Below are 15,247 nucleotides of genomic sequence, written 5' to 3' on the forward strand. Positions count from 1 at the left end.
ACACTCCACTATTTTTGTGACTGTGTAAAACAAATATACAAATCGCAAATGCTAGGCCTCTGCTCTAGTTATAATTATTACCTATTGTGAACGTAAAATTGTCTATGTTGCGAGTGTGTCAGATCGAGATACCAAATACGCTACACTGACATCCTCTTAAAAATAATTAGGTATGATAGCTCGTTTTTTTTTTAAATGTGAGTTTTTATCCTTAATATTTTGGTGGTATCAGAAATTATATATCGTATTTAGTTACTTTTTAGGGTTCCTTATGGTAAAACGGGACACTATTACTAAGGTTCGAAATCCGTCTGTCACCAGGCTGTATCTCATGAAAGTTATAGACAGTTGAAATTTTCACAGATGATGTATTTCTGTTGCTGCTATAAAAACAAATACAAAAGCGGTCAGGATATATAATATAAGCAGTGTTTAAAGATAATGGTACGGAACCCTTCGTGCGCGAGTCCGACTTGCACTTGGCTGGTTTTTATTTTATTGTTTAATGTTTATTAAGTCATTTAATTTTAAAAAAAACCCTAGACAGGTGGGAATACGTAAACTCACGGACTTCAGAAGGTTATAACTTTGAAACTAAGTCCGACCGACAAATTTTGATTGCACTATTGTTCTTAACTAATAATATTTCGAAAAAAGTTATAAAAAAATCGCTTGGGAGCTAAACTACAAGAAAATTGTTGAATATTTTCATGATTTTGTTAAAATTTGAGCATAAAGTTACTGTAACAAAATTACTTTTGAAGTAATTTTATGGTAATTTAAATGTAATTTAAGTTCGGCGTCGCGGCAGCAATGCGAGAGCAGTTCCCGCGGTGCCGTCGGTTACAAACTGAAAAAAAAAATGTAATTTAAGTTACTTTTTTGTAGTAATTATTACTAAATTACTCGTTACATTTTTTTTGGTTTAATACATTTTTAGAACGTTCGGGTTCGTAGTTGTAAGTATCTTGCCACGTATACACGTGTTTTCTACACTTTTTAACAATTTGAACAACCAAAAGAAGCGATCAAACGCCAGAAGATCCTGGAGATCGTGTCCAATCTATCCATTTACAACGTTCGTGACGGATTGCTAGACGCTCTAACTTTTAAACATTCCCGCCAAAACGTCAAGCCTTATCTCCAATCCATATCACTAATCCTAAACTTTCATCTTACAACTGTCGTGACTTTTATAATTCAAACGACTCTTACTCCAAAATCTGTACCCACTCTCAGCGAGTCCAATCATAGATAATATAAGAATGGATAGGACATGCCTATACCAGTTTCATATGGGGCCATGTGCTTTTTTGGGGAAGAGAGAACGTAAAGAGATAATGTAATATGGGGCTTTTTTTAAGTTTATGTTCAAAAACTGTTTACAATATTTGTCAATTTCAAATTTGTATTTGTGTCTAAAAATGGAAATTGGAGTACTCAAATTACTCTAAACTCTGCGTACATAATTAATTGTAATTATAATTTAGAATAATATAGATCGTTAATTTTTACTAATTAATCATTAATGTTATTTATTATCATTTATTAATTATCTTATCAATATTGGCCACAAATAACCATAGACCTATAAGCTAATGGACAGCGCTTAGAGAGAGAGGTCAGGGGTACGATATAGAGTAAAAGAGAAAAGAGAACGTGGGAGAAATATAGTATTTGTTTCATACGTCAATGATTACCCTCTTTATGTTCTTTCTCTCTTTTCTCTCTTCGTTCTTTCTTCTTTCTTTCTCTTATATGATTCCCGTGCATTGATGGCAGGGTGGAGTGGAATGCGCTGTCAATTAGTTTATAGGTCTATGCATATAACATTAAAAACGTATCGCTAATTTTTTTAGTGATAAGTTCTTATGTCCTATCCATTTTTATATTATCTAAGAGTCCAAAGGGCCCCCGGGTTTCACTTAGAGCTAGTAATAATAATAATAATAATAATCTCCAAGGAGATTAAAGACTAATTTTAATTTTGATGTACCCAACCTAACTTGATTACATGTTATCAGTGATCACATTATTGTTCTTTATTCTTTGTTCTATAGGTTTTAACCAATTTTTTTCAAACATATTTTTCGACCCATGTATTTCTTATGGAATGAACCGTGATAACAGCTTGTTTTGAACCGTCGGTCTTATCAATAGACAATTTGACGTCACTACTATTTGTGCCTATTAAAGAATTCTTTAATATTTATTATTTGTATACATTTTACTTCTTTGAGATACGACGCTATATTATTCAATATTCATCATATTTAAGATTTACTTAGTTACATTTTCGTAAATTATAAAAACAGTACAACTTTGAATAAAATTGGTCCTTGTCAGCTGTTGTGAGTATCCAAAATAAATATTATACTTTTGCAAATAGATTAAGTACCTACTTTAAATTAGTTCTGTTTCTAAACAAGAACTCTTACTTTTTTTTACGTAAAGTGAATTGGAATATAATTAAAAACTCGATTGTTCAACCAAAAACATGTAATCGGTATATTATAATTTATAGAGAAGGTTATAAAACCTAGTTCAATGCATTGCTTTTTTGATACACCTATTACCTATTTACGTTTGTGTAAATAATTAAAATTAAAATATTATTCTATTCAAAATAAGGATCAAAATGATGGACAATTTGGAACCTCTGAACACCGATGGTGGTCGTACAGTAAAAATGGATGTCCACTACAGTGCTATGTGTGATGAAACAATTGCCGTCGCCGAAAGTTTGGCAGCCAGCGGTAAACTACCAGAAGCATTGTATATGTTACTCATGCTTGAAAAACAAACTAGAAACGTAAGTGATCTCTCTTTTTATATTATTATAACTACACATTTTATCATATTATGTACTGTTATTAGTAATAAAATAAGCATGCATATTTTTAAATTTTTTGGAGCATAAACATCCGCTCCCTAGTTATAACTTTATTAGTGTCGTCCGTACATATAATTTATACTTATTTGTATTTTATACCTATTTAATATAAAGTACATACCTAACAGCTAACTGGTCCTTATCACCCATGTATTTACTCTTTAGAAAATATATTTTGAAATATTATTATTTTCAATTAGCTAGTTCAAATTTTTATTACATTCATTTAAATTATTATTAATTTACCAAATATTTAAGGGCAAATAAAATGTGTTATGACCTATGTTTTAGAGCCTATATGGAAATATTACTGATTTTATAATAAAGATTAATAAATTGTTTGGATAATAATTCATACAAACTTATAATTACCTATTTTTAAATAAAAATCAATTTTCTAATGATTATTTATTTTTATTTTAAGGGATCTGATATAGCTTCAACTGGTCGACTTTTGGTGGCTATAGTAAAACTATGTTTTCAAGCTAAAGAATGGGCATTACTTAATGAACATATTTTTCTGTTAAAAAACAGAAAATCACAGTTGGAACTTGCGGTTAGAGCTATGGTCGGAGAATGTTGTATATTCATTGACCAAATGCCGGACGAAAAAACAAAATTGAAGTTAATTCAATCTCTTAGAATCGTTACTGAAGGACAGGTAAATAATTTAATGTTCATTTGAAATTTTAACAATTTGATGTTACAAATTTGAATGTTGTATTATTGAACATCATTATTAATTTAGTTTATTAAAATTAAAATATAAATATTTTAGTATAAATGTACAGTTTATTATTTTTATTCTTTAGATATCTATGGTATTGGATAGAGTTCAACTCACACAAAAGTTGGCTCAAATTAAAGAAGATAAAGGTGATGTAACTGGTGCTGAAAGTATCACTCAAGAATTGCAGGTCGAGGCTTATGATTCTATGAAAACACAAGAAGAACTCATTTATGAACAGTTTCGATTATGTTTGGCTATGCAATTTGAATCAATTACCTCATGAAGCTACCAACAAAGAAGAAATGGTCCATAAACATTTACAGACTTGTTAGAAAAATAATTAACTGTAAATTTCTTCAAAAACACAAATTTAAAAATAATTTATATGTTTTTTTTTAATTATGATGAATTATAACCATTTAATAAAAAATATAAATTAGATTAAATATATAATAAAAATGAAATTAATTAATATACAGAATGCAAAATTTTTTAAATATAAATACATTTATAGTTATAATATTATATTATAACTCTGAAAACAACCATTTATACATTTTTTCTCATTGATTAAACCAGAATGAATATTTTTTTTAAATACAGTAGGCATTTGATTAAAATAAGTTGGACCTAGATAATCAACATAAAGTTACTTTAAGTATTACTTCTTCATTTTATTTTTATTTATTAAATTTCTCGTAAGAATATTGGGCCTCACTGAGAAGACTTGTGTGGGGGCCTGGGATTATTAAAATACAAGGAAAAGTAAACAATAACATACATACAAATACTCAATTAGAAGCAGTACATGAATAATGGTATTAAAAAATAGTATAAAAATAAAAAAATTAATTTACAGGAAGTAATAATAAATAATTTATGATTAATAAGGTTAAATAGAAATTATTATAAATATATACATTTTTTATAAGAAATCATAATTAAACTCATGAAGAAACCATGTGGAAAAATGTTTCTTAAATATATTAAGTGATAAATTACCTATGCCATCTTTGGTATTAAGTCATTTAATTTAGTTCAGACAATAGGTCATATTATTATTGTATAACTGTACCTGTTTTTTGAGACAAATCAGATCAGATGTTAACACATTGGTATAAAAATTACAGTTCATTATTTGTTTTTCGAATAATATTGAAATAATAATCTAAAATAATATCAATCTATTATAGAAGGTACACTTTCTATTTGATTTTCGAATAATAACTTATTTTTTTTCTTTAAATGATGGGCTCTCCAGTTAAACATAAAACCGGGTCAGAGAATGCAATGCATACCTTGTGTTCCCTATTGTTGCAGCACTCCATTACACGGAGTTTCATGGACCTTCATCGAGAAAAGAGAGTGAATTTTTCCATTTTAAAAACATATGTAGGTAATTTAAAATTTACAAAATTATTGTTTACAAAAATAAATAACAATAGTTAATAACTGTATGTAAATTCACCATAGGTAATACAAAACATTTTTCTAATGTATCAGGACACTTAGATACATTTGGATAAAATTATAAGAACTAGTTTGACTTTAATGTACAAAACAATGTGTATTGATTAAAGTAATAGGATATAGACAGCCTAATTGTAAGTTTTTTAAATTTCCAAGATGGCCATTTTGTTAATCGTATTTTTTAAAACAGTTAAAAAAAAACATTAAAATTTAATGAAAATCGCCCAAGTTAGAGCCAATTATTATTTTGAATTTCTAAGAATAATAGTTTTGTTACTATGCATACGGCATTAGCAAAATACGATTCGCATGCTTTAATCAGAAATTGGAATGCTGATATTTTATAAATTCAAAATAATAATTAACTCTAACTTAGTCGATTTTTATTAAATTAAAATTTTATTTTTTTTGAACTGTTTTAAAAAATACAATCAACAAAATGGCTATCTTGGAAATTCAAAAAACTCATTTCCCTAAACAAAATTTTTTGTAGTTTTTGAATTTTTGTAAAAAAAATCTTATTTTATACTAGTCAATCAGAATTTCCATACTTATTGCTGTAAAAATAACTATATTTAAATATATTGATTTTCCACGGACATACTAAGGGTGATACGGGACTTACTGTATAGTAGGTTTAAAACTATTTTAGCATCAAACACTGATACACTGTAGAAGTTAATTTAAGTTCTCACAAAAGAACAATTTGATATATTGATTTGAAATTATAACATAGCCATATCCGTATTATTACAATTATTTATATTATCTAAGTAATATAATATGGAGCACATATTTTGAAAGCACGTAAAATATATAAAGATTACAAATATGAAGGTAAGAGTTGTAATTTTAGAAATTGTAAAAATTAAAACACTAGGGTCTAGTGGGTTAATATTTTGGGAGATTTTAGAAGAAGGTATTGCATACAGTTTAATTGATCAACATTATTTATATAAAAATATCTATTAGGCAATGTTTAATGTTATTTAATATAAATTATAATTTTATAATCATAATATAATATCATTATTTAAATATGGTTAGATAGGTATAGATTATCGAACTAGAGGGCAAGACTTTCTGTAATTGCATTATTTTTAATTTTTTAAAACTTTAGTGACAATTAAGTCAATATCATCTACATGCTTATCTTTATGAAAATTTAAATACTTAATTGAGATAACTCATCCAGTCTACACTCAGCCATTGTAAAGCGCATATAATTTTTAATTTTCTTGAGGTCAAATATTTTATTTACATCTAAGATTTTTATCGTACATTTATTATTATCAACTAATAACTATCAAGTTATAGGTTTTGATTTCTAACCGTGTAGGTATTTTAAATTAAATATTCAAAATTAAATTTTTCAATTAGTAAAATCTAACTAAATATTATTACAAGAACGATTTATTTTTGATAATACGTTTAAAATTTACTAACCAATATCTTGATAATCAACAGTTCAGTATCAATTTATTCAAAAGTAATAGACATTTTAAAATAATTATTACCTGCATTGGCTGAATTTAAATTTTAAACCTTGCATAAAAAACAAAAAATTATATATTAAGCAGATAATTTATTCATTATTTAAATTTACTTATGTTACAGAACTATTATGAACTAAAAATGCATTTTTAGTCAATTTTAAGATTATTTACCAACATTATTTAATTAACATTTATCTTGATTCTTGAATTATATTAATTATTGTAGAAATAATGATTTTATTTCTTTTAGACAACTCCACTATAAGTCATTAATAGGCAACTAAACATACAGAGCTCACGGTTATCAGTAAGTTATCACCAATCAATATTAGCTGAGTGATAAATATGATAAAGTATTATCATTTATCACTAAACGTTCTGATGTATAATTTTTCAAGGTAATATTATATTTAAGACTCAGTTTTTTTAGTTTTACAAAGTATTTATTTTCAATAAAATGGAAGATTTAAACACGACACCTAATGATAAATGTCGGAATTTAAATGAATTGAAGTAATTATGAACAATTTATTGTGAAGTATTACGTGTATATTTTTTTACCCGTTAAAAACATAAACCTTATTATTTTTTTTAATTAGTTTAGAAACAAAGCCCGGATTAATAGTAATCAACTCCTATTTAAATCAAATAAATCCAGATTTGAAAGATGTTCAATCTGAAATTAAAGAAGTTGTGTAAGTACCTAGTTGAAATACTCAGAGACAATTTGATTGAAGTATAACATTGTAGTCATAGTATTTATTATTTAATTTAGTTACTATAATTTATTATTTTAATGTTTTGCAACTTATCCTCTTGAATACCTTAATCGGGCTTAATGGTACTGGTTTGTTGTATCCCCACTCGGGGCGTGTATAAACTTTATAGCCCCGCCACTCCGGTTTTTTATCTTGCCATCATCCATAATAAGAAGTAAGTACCTATATCGAAAAAACGTAAAAAAAAATAATTATCCCATAATATTATAGTATATATAAGTGATAATAATTCATTTTTAATATCTGTAATAAAAGTACCCATATAAGTAATAAGTATATAAATAAGCGATGGGAGGTGACAACATTTCAAACCCTACTAAGACCCACCGTGGTTATTGTTATACTGTTTGATGTTTGATCGGTATTATTGATCTATTATTGGTTTTTAAACAACCCATTTTATATGAACCTATAGTAGAAATAGTAAATTTTTTTTCTGAGAACTAGCAAATTAATAACTCGTTAATGATAGTGAATGTTGACATTTATATAATGATATTGATGAATGTTGTTAATGCTGATATTATTTAATCTGATCTAATCATACTATTTAATATTCTAGTTTCTATCAATACAGTAATGGTATTGTACAAGTTGATAATTTCAATACATTTTAAAATAATTAATACATAAATATGTTTTTTTAAATATTAATTTTTGTACGGCAAAATAATCATGAATTAAATTAATAATTCTAGTATAATATTGTATCTTATATTATCGTCTATAGACTATACTACTATACTATAATATTATGTGCGAATACGTACCTTTGTCAACATTAACCAAAACCATGTTGTGAATGTCAACATTGGCCAAAATCCTGATGTAAATGTCAGCATCCACTAGTAAAGTCTATATTATTTAAATTTATCAACATTCACCAATTTAGTAGGTGTATGTCAACATTCACTATGTGATTGTCAGCACTCACCGATTGTGGACAATCACCGTAACATATATATATTATAATATGTAATAATATTTTATTGTTGATAAAGATACATTTAGTATTTCAAGTCAATGCTTCTTAATATATAAACACTCCATAAATAACTATATATTTAGGAGTTACTTACTATTTATTAGTTAATGAAATATAAACATTTTACATAATAAATATTCCAATTTCCAGTACTATGGAAAAAATAGGATCATCGTTTCAAATAGATAATTACTAATTAGTATAAGAAAAAGATTTGTATGAAATGTAAATGACACTGAATACTGAGGTTATTGAGGAAAATTTTTTAAGTTATTCATACTTTCATATATATTCATAAAATACACCAGGGACACAAAATACATTAGCCCCCCTCCATATATTAACCCTTAATGCTCCCCTGGGTACACTATTGAATGCACTAATGGCTATTTCATGTTTATATTATTAAAATGTTATTAATGTTTTAGTGGCAAACAAAAATCACTTATAGATGCTATGCTCAAAGAAAATGAAGAACTATCTAATTTATTAAATGAATCAGAAGTTCAAAATATGGTGAAATAATATTATTATACTTTTAGTATTTCAGTTAATAACATTATTAATTTTCAGTTCTCATCCATTAAACATTGCCATGGACAGTTGGTTGAATTAAAAAAAAAACTCATGTTTTTACACAAGAAAACTCTGACATTAGAAGTAAGTTTTATTATCATTTAACTATATACATATTTTACTGTGTTTTGGAAACTTTCTATTTGTTCTAATAATATAAAACATATTAAAATGTCAATGGATTCTACACATATTTTAGACACAAAAAACCCAAAATATTACCAATTATTAAAGCATTGACATCAACTTTATAGCTAGTACGCTTTATTGATATATGTATGTATTTTTGTACACATTTAATTTTACAATACAACATTTCAAACAGTATATTTTTTATACGCTCAAAATCTAAAATAAATAATTAATTACATTGAATTAAAAAACTACAACAAAACATTCTTATTTTTTAATGAAAATTACAACCAATTTTACTAGTATTTTGCTACTACAACATCTGTGCTCTAATAAGAAGTAAAAGAAAACACATTTAAACAACATTTTTATATTAGTACCTATGATAAAAATGCTATTGGTGTATATTCATTTTTATTACAATCAAGAACATAATAGAAAATATGTATTATAATTAACTGTAAAGCAAACAATACACTAACTGTTAAATGTATATAAGTATATTTCTGTAGTTTGTATGATTCTATAAAATCATTAATTGTGCATTTCATTAATTGAATAAGTTTATAAAGTTTAAAATATATATATATTCGTAATACGGAAGTGTAGGGTCAATCCACAAAAAAATATTTTTTAATGTTTGTTATTACAATTAATTTTTGTGCTATAATGGATATGATTTCTGTAATTACAAATAATTTATTTGTTATATATTCTAAACTTAGTATTATGATGTTCATTACTCAAAAACATATCCATTATAACAAATGAATAAATAATTTTAATAAGAAATATTGAAAAACATTTTTCTTTGGCACTTGTATGAATAACATACAAGTAATTTAAAATTATTTAAATATTATTATTTATTTTCAATGTTATAGAGAAACATTATTTGTGTAATTTAATATGTATATAAGTCGTTTGTTAAAATTAAAACCTTATGTATTTTATATTATTGTTTGAGTGTATAGTAAACATGAAGAGTTTATTCTTAATATAAAATAACCAAATCATTATTTATTTGTATGTTGTACCTAATATACTATTATTATAATTTAGAAAAGAGCTAATGTTTTGCGCGTGGCCAAACAAAGAGAAGCATTACAAAGAGAACATCAGAAAGAATCAATGTTGGTACGGGAACAAGAACTTATATCAAAACAGTCATAGAATTATGCACTTTTAAAAGAACAGAGATAATTCACATTCATTATTTACACAATATTTACTGATTTAAATTAACTTAAACTCTGTATATTATTTTTAAGTTGCATAAAATTAAAAATATCTAGTTTGTTAAATGTTTTAGATTTATTAAACATTTAAAGCGATAATATTATATTTTAATGTACAACTAAATATAATGTTTTTGTTTGAAAAAGCATAATATATTATAATTTATATTGTAATCCAAACAATTATTATTGAATGTATAATATACAGAATGGAACTAAAAGAACTATCAAATGTAATTAATCAACCATCTTATGACTTTTGTTATTATTCATCTTATGGCATCAAAAAAAAATGCATAGCATCACAATTATACTATTATTAACCATAAAAATAAAATTCTCTTTAATTTGATCAGTTATCTCTGTAAACTCTGTATATTATATTATTTACATGTTTGAACAAACTATCTAAATTGTATGTTGTTGACATTAGACTTCGTTATTTCTTACATTACTGTATAATATTTTATGTTTAAAAAAATTGTCTTGCATATATTTTTTATAAACTATGACTAAGTTGTTCTTCCCAAGTATTATATTAATAATAATTAATTTAATATTTTTATAATTTAATGTTATTATATTGGAATATGAATATAATTTATTATTTTTATTCAATTGTACTTAATAACTATTCTATTATAATGTTCTTTAACTAATTATTCTGTTTCAAAATTAAGTTATAAGTTCACTTAATTAAATTAGTTACATTTATTCTGTCGATAAGGGTTATTTTTTTGTTCATGGTATTTTCTAACTATAATGCATCTACTCTAATAACAATGAATTATAAGTAAAAAAAAGGATTTATTGAATCTGCTTGAATGTTCTGCTGTGAAAATAATAAAATATATAATATACCTATATCAAGTTCACTGGCTACTGTTCATACTATTTAGTAATTACTAATCAATTCATTCTAGTCATAAATTTATAAAAATTGTATAAGCTAGCCAATAGTCCTATATAATATATTGCATTAATATTTTACTGAATTGTTTATAAAAATAATATACAAGTCAATCTAAAATATGTATTTATGTATAATATGGTGAATAATTTATTAAAAAAAATGAATACTTAGTAGGTAGCCAGGTAGGTTATACATCTAATTTACAGTCTTGTTAAGTACCCTTCGAATTGTGATTTGTATAATTGTAAGGTTTCCACACTTTTATAGTTAATGTTATCCAATAGGTAATAAGCAATATGTTGTATTTTTTTAAAAATGTAAGTTGTTTTCTTTCAATAAAAAAAACTGGTTAAAATTTTTTTTTTCCATAATATACAATTAAAAAACTTACAAAATGGCTATTTTAGAATTTTAGACCATGGTAAAGGGGAGGCAATATAAGGGACATAATATTCATATATATTATATAATTGTTCAAATTACATTAAAAAATTGCGAATAAAGTTAATTTTTTTGTTTATTTCTTTCCCATTTGGTTAGATGCTAAGGGTTGCTGTTGATCGCTGTGGCAGGTAGCTGGATTTGCCAGCTAAAATATTTATGTCCAAAAATATTTTTCGGCTGAAATGCAGTTTAGACACAATATTTTTGGATTTTTTATGCGCTACACGATTTATCATTAAATTTAAATTTAAGTGGCTTTAACACATAAATTACAGTGACCAAGTCAATGACGAGGTGTTGAGGTACACTCGAGTACTCGACACCTACCTACTATAGGTACACCAGAGCGGTTTTATATTGTCCACCTTTTAGATTCTGAGCGGAGCGATGAATGTAATGATTTTACAATGATATGTTTTTTTAAATTTTTATTTGTGTATCTACCTTCACGATAAGTATTTGAAATATCTTGTTCAATGGGAAAGTGAACTACTAGGTGTATTGGGGAGGCCAAAATTTAAAATTCCCATCGAACAAGATACTGGAGTTTAGAATCGAAGAGTTATTTCAAATACTTATCGAGTACAGACACAAATGAAAATTAAAAAATTAAAAAACATACATTATCGTAAAATCAATACATTCATCGCTCCGCTCAGAATATAAAAGCTGGAAAATATAAAACCGATCTGTTGTACAGTAGGTAGGAATTGAGTGTAGGTACCTCAATATCCAGTCATTGACTTAGGCACTGTAATGTATCTGTTAAATTTAAATTTAATGATAAATCTGGTGGCGCATAAAAAATCTGAATATATTGTGTCCGAACTGCATTACAACCAAAAACTTTTTATTGGACATAATATGTATTTTAGCTGGCAGCAGTGTGTAGTTTAAGCTACCCGGCGATCACCGACGGCCTTAAGCACCTAACCAAATGGGAAAGAAAGAAACAAAATCCTAGATCCGCCACTGACTAAAATAAAATCAATAATAACTCAAAAAATAAATTGTAATGTATATACATTCGCCGGCAATAATATTATAACAATATAGGTATTTTCCAAGCCTGCTAGCGTTTTGTTTAATTTTATTATTTAATTAATCTGTCGGTCGTCGGAACGAAACATTGAACCATAGAACAATTAATGTAATATTAATGTTCTATGATAATTGATAGAGGAAATCGGGACAATATTATTTATATTTATATTATCTATATTAACTATGATTGCTGATAAAGTGATAACGCATTAACGCGCCCGCTCGCCTTCGCGTCAACCGATCATAATATTGTACTGTACTGTATAGTCCGATCATCACTCGACTCATTCGTTTGATGGTCGTTGCCCTGTTTGTGTCGCCGGTGATAATATAGTACGCGCGTTTCTCCTAGCCGCACTGGCGTTATCATTATTATTTACGGAATAATTTTAAAAAATAAAATCGATTTTGTACAAACTACAATAATAACAACAATAATTTTGCCACCGAAGTCGTTTGATTCGAAAATCGATGGAATTCGTGGGTTCGTCGCACATTCGAGACGGTGAACTCTCCACAAGGCTGCCGTCTTCATAGAACAATGAAGTCCGGTTGATGGACCTCGGCGTCCAAACAACAGTACAAAACGGTGCCTTACACGATTTTCATTTCGGAACAATAAACGAAAGGTAAACGATCCGACGATGCCGTTTTATAAATTTTTATTTTATAATATTATTGCATGATTGCATTTGTACCATCTATATTTGTGGTGCTAATTAGCAACGCCTTTGTTACTGTTAGTACTACCACAATTATCAACTGCAATAATGTTGTGTGTGTACTGGTTGTAAACTATTGGGCATTAGCCAGTATAAAGAGGTTAGGTTAAATAAAAATTACATCTATAGAAGCAAATTGCATCTAAAAGAATTTTTTAAGGATTTTTGTAACGCTTTAGTTACTAGGATTCATTGTTTGACATAAAATATTTACTTTACTTTTATATCAATATAAGAGTAAAACCTTTTTCAGATGTATTTATATTATCATTACTATTGATATTACATTTGGAATAGATTTAACTACCTACCATTTGAACTGAATGTACAGCTAAAAATATTTTTCTATCTTGATCGTTGGTAAACATAGCAATTTTTAATATTTGCTTGAATTTAATTAATTTTTGTTGTATGTGTACTAGGCATTTAAATGTAAATATTACTGTTTATATAACCATAATAAATATACATATAATGGATACTAGGCAGATATAAGTAGCTGGGTTGGTATGTACAGAACAGGAAACTGTTTACCAAAATTGAGTATGTAGTTTGTAGAAGTAATATTACATCATTATTAATTATTTAATTAATACCGAAATTATAAAAGTTGGTGTGCAATTCTTTTTTCTTGGATGTAGTTATGTAGGATGATCTAGTATATACATATTGGTATTAAAATATACCTTTTAAGATTATTCAATATTTTAGTAAATTAATAACCTATTTGTTGGTATAAATATGTTCTTGTAAATTGTTATAAATAAATACAGAAAAATAATGTTATCATGTCATATTTCTCTACTTAAATGAAACAAAACGAAAAATCTTTATTTATTAACTGATTAACGTATATTTTAACATTTTTTTTTTAATTTTTCAGTTATTGCTAAAATATGGAACCAGTTCGTAAAATAGTACACCCCAGGACATCAGGTCCAGTGGATTTGTCACTGATATTAAATGCTGCTGTGAATATGAAGGTTAAACTGCAGCTTGTACAAAAGATATCTGAAAGTATTGAGGTAACTTAAATTGTACTTCAAAAAACAATATTATAATTCTCAGACAGTAATATTAATAATTATTTTTTTAAATTTGATTTTCAGGAATGCTGCCGAACCCAAATTTACTTTGATAATATGCTTTTTGTTTTACTTAAACTGTTAAACTCGACTGAACCAGTTTTTAGCCCAGACAATGATGTATTTGTAAGTATTATTTAAGAGTGGAAAACGGTAAATATTAATAAAACATTTTTGAAATTAATACTTTTTATAATTTAGCTTATAATTACATTACAAAACAATGCAATTAAGTATTTAAAGTTGTCTGTGGTAGGTTTGAAGTAAACCTATCCTACCAAGTATTATCATATATTAATATAATATTTTAACTGTATAACTCATATTTGTATTGTATATTTTACAGAAATTAAGAAAGGTTATACTTCAAATAATTAATAAAGTCCTCCCTAGACACGAACAATTAAAAATTCATCTTCATAGTATCTTTAAGTCTTGCATACAAGTTGTTGAAACTGATAATGAACAGAGTGTCCTTTGTGGTGTATTGATCCTTAAGGATTTAATAAATTCTTTTAAACCAAAATACGATTGTGTTTTAAAAGCAGAGGTTTGTTGCGTATTATTTATTTTAGATAAAATATATATATTTTTTATTATATTAAGTTTATTTTACAGTACAGTTTTTTATTATATATTGTAAATTGGTCTTCTGACATATATATATATATATATAAACAATTAATTAATAAAATGTAATACATTTTTAAAAATGTTATCAATCTGATACATTAATTGTA

General features: G+C 26.1%; 3 protein-coding genes across 5 annotated transcripts in view; all 3 read left to right on the top strand.

Moving 5' to 3' along the window:
* Positions 1-1,669: 1,669 nt before the first annotated feature.
* On the top strand, positions 1,670-4,097 carry LOC132935904 (26S proteasome non-ATPase regulatory subunit 12-like). Its single transcript, XM_061002540.1, has 4 exons — positions 1,670-2,351; positions 2,632-2,812; positions 3,318-3,554; positions 3,706-4,097. Exons 2-4 carry the CDS (start codon positions 2,639-2,641, stop codon positions 3,904-3,906), a joined length of 612 nt encoding a protein of 203 aa, XP_060858523.1. The 5' UTR covers positions 1,670-2,351; positions 2,632-2,638; the 3' UTR covers positions 3,907-4,097.
* Positions 4,098-6,959: 2,862 nt separating this feature from the next.
* On the top strand, positions 6,960-11,650 carry LOC132936915 (biogenesis of lysosome-related organelles complex 1 subunit 6-like). Of its 2 annotated transcripts, XM_061003725.1 has the most exons (5): positions 6,960-7,102; positions 7,189-7,284; positions 8,782-8,869; positions 8,927-9,013; positions 10,124-11,650. In XM_061003725.1, exons 1-5 carry the CDS (start codon positions 7,047-7,049, stop codon positions 10,232-10,234), a joined length of 438 nt encoding a protein of 145 aa, XP_060859708.1. In that variant the 5' UTR covers positions 6,960-7,046; the 3' UTR covers positions 10,235-11,650. The 2 variants fall into 2 exon arrangements, with proteins under 2 accessions (XP_060859708.1, XP_060859709.1); XM_061003726.1 differs by lacking the exons at positions 6,960-7,102; positions 7,189-7,284 and adding an exon at positions 7,291-7,522.
* A 1,342-nt stretch (positions 11,651-12,992) lies between these two features.
* Positions 12,993-15,247, top strand: part of LOC132933647 (transformation/transcription domain-associated protein-like) — a 39,221-nt gene continuing 36,966 nt past the window's right edge. For both annotated transcript variants that reach the window (XM_060999909.1, XM_060999910.1), the window contains exons 1-4: positions 12,993-13,329; positions 14,306-14,447; positions 14,532-14,633; positions 14,854-15,057. In XM_060999909.1, coding sequence (XP_060855892.1) covers positions 14,319-14,447; positions 14,532-14,633; positions 14,854-15,057 — 435 coding nt within the window. In that variant the 5' untranslated portion in view covers positions 12,993-13,329; positions 14,306-14,318. The remainder of the gene's footprint in view (positions 13,330-14,305; positions 14,448-14,531; positions 14,634-14,853; positions 15,058-15,247) is intronic.

The sequence above is a fragment of the Metopolophium dirhodum genome, chromosome 1 (genome assembly GCF_019925205.1).
Source record: "Metopolophium dirhodum isolate CAU chromosome 1, ASM1992520v1, whole genome shotgun sequence".
Classification (NCBI taxonomy): Eukaryota; Metazoa; Arthropoda; class Insecta; order Hemiptera; family Aphididae; genus Metopolophium; species Metopolophium dirhodum.

What these genes read in the sequence shown, in the direction of transcription:
- LOC132936915 (XM_061003725.1), top strand. Translation starts at nt 7,047, where the DNA reads ATGGAAGATTTAAACACGACACCTAATGATAAATGTCGGAATTTAAAT. An exon ending in CGGAATTTAAATGAATTGAA is followed by an intron (nt 7,103 to 7,188) that starts GTAATTATGAAC and finishes TTTTTTAATTAG; the next exon opens with TTTAGAAACAAAGCCCGGAT. An exon ending in TCTGAAATTAAAGAAGTTGT is followed by an intron (nt 7,285 to 8,781) that starts GTAAGTACCTAG and finishes TTAATGTTTTAG; the next exon opens with TGGCAAACAAAAATCACTTA.
- LOC132935904 (XM_061002540.1), top strand. Translation starts at nt 2,639, where the DNA reads ATGATGGACAATTTGGAACCTCTGAACACCGATGGTGGTCGTACAGTA. An exon ending in TTGAAAAACAAACTAGAAAC is followed by an intron (nt 2,813 to 3,317) that starts GTAAGTGATCTC and finishes TTTTATTTTAAG; the next exon opens with GGATCTGATATAGCTTCAAC. An exon ending in GAATCGTTACTGAAGGACAG is followed by an intron (nt 3,555 to 3,705) that starts GTAAATAATTTA and finishes TTTATTCTTTAG; the next exon opens with ATATCTATGGTATTGGATAG.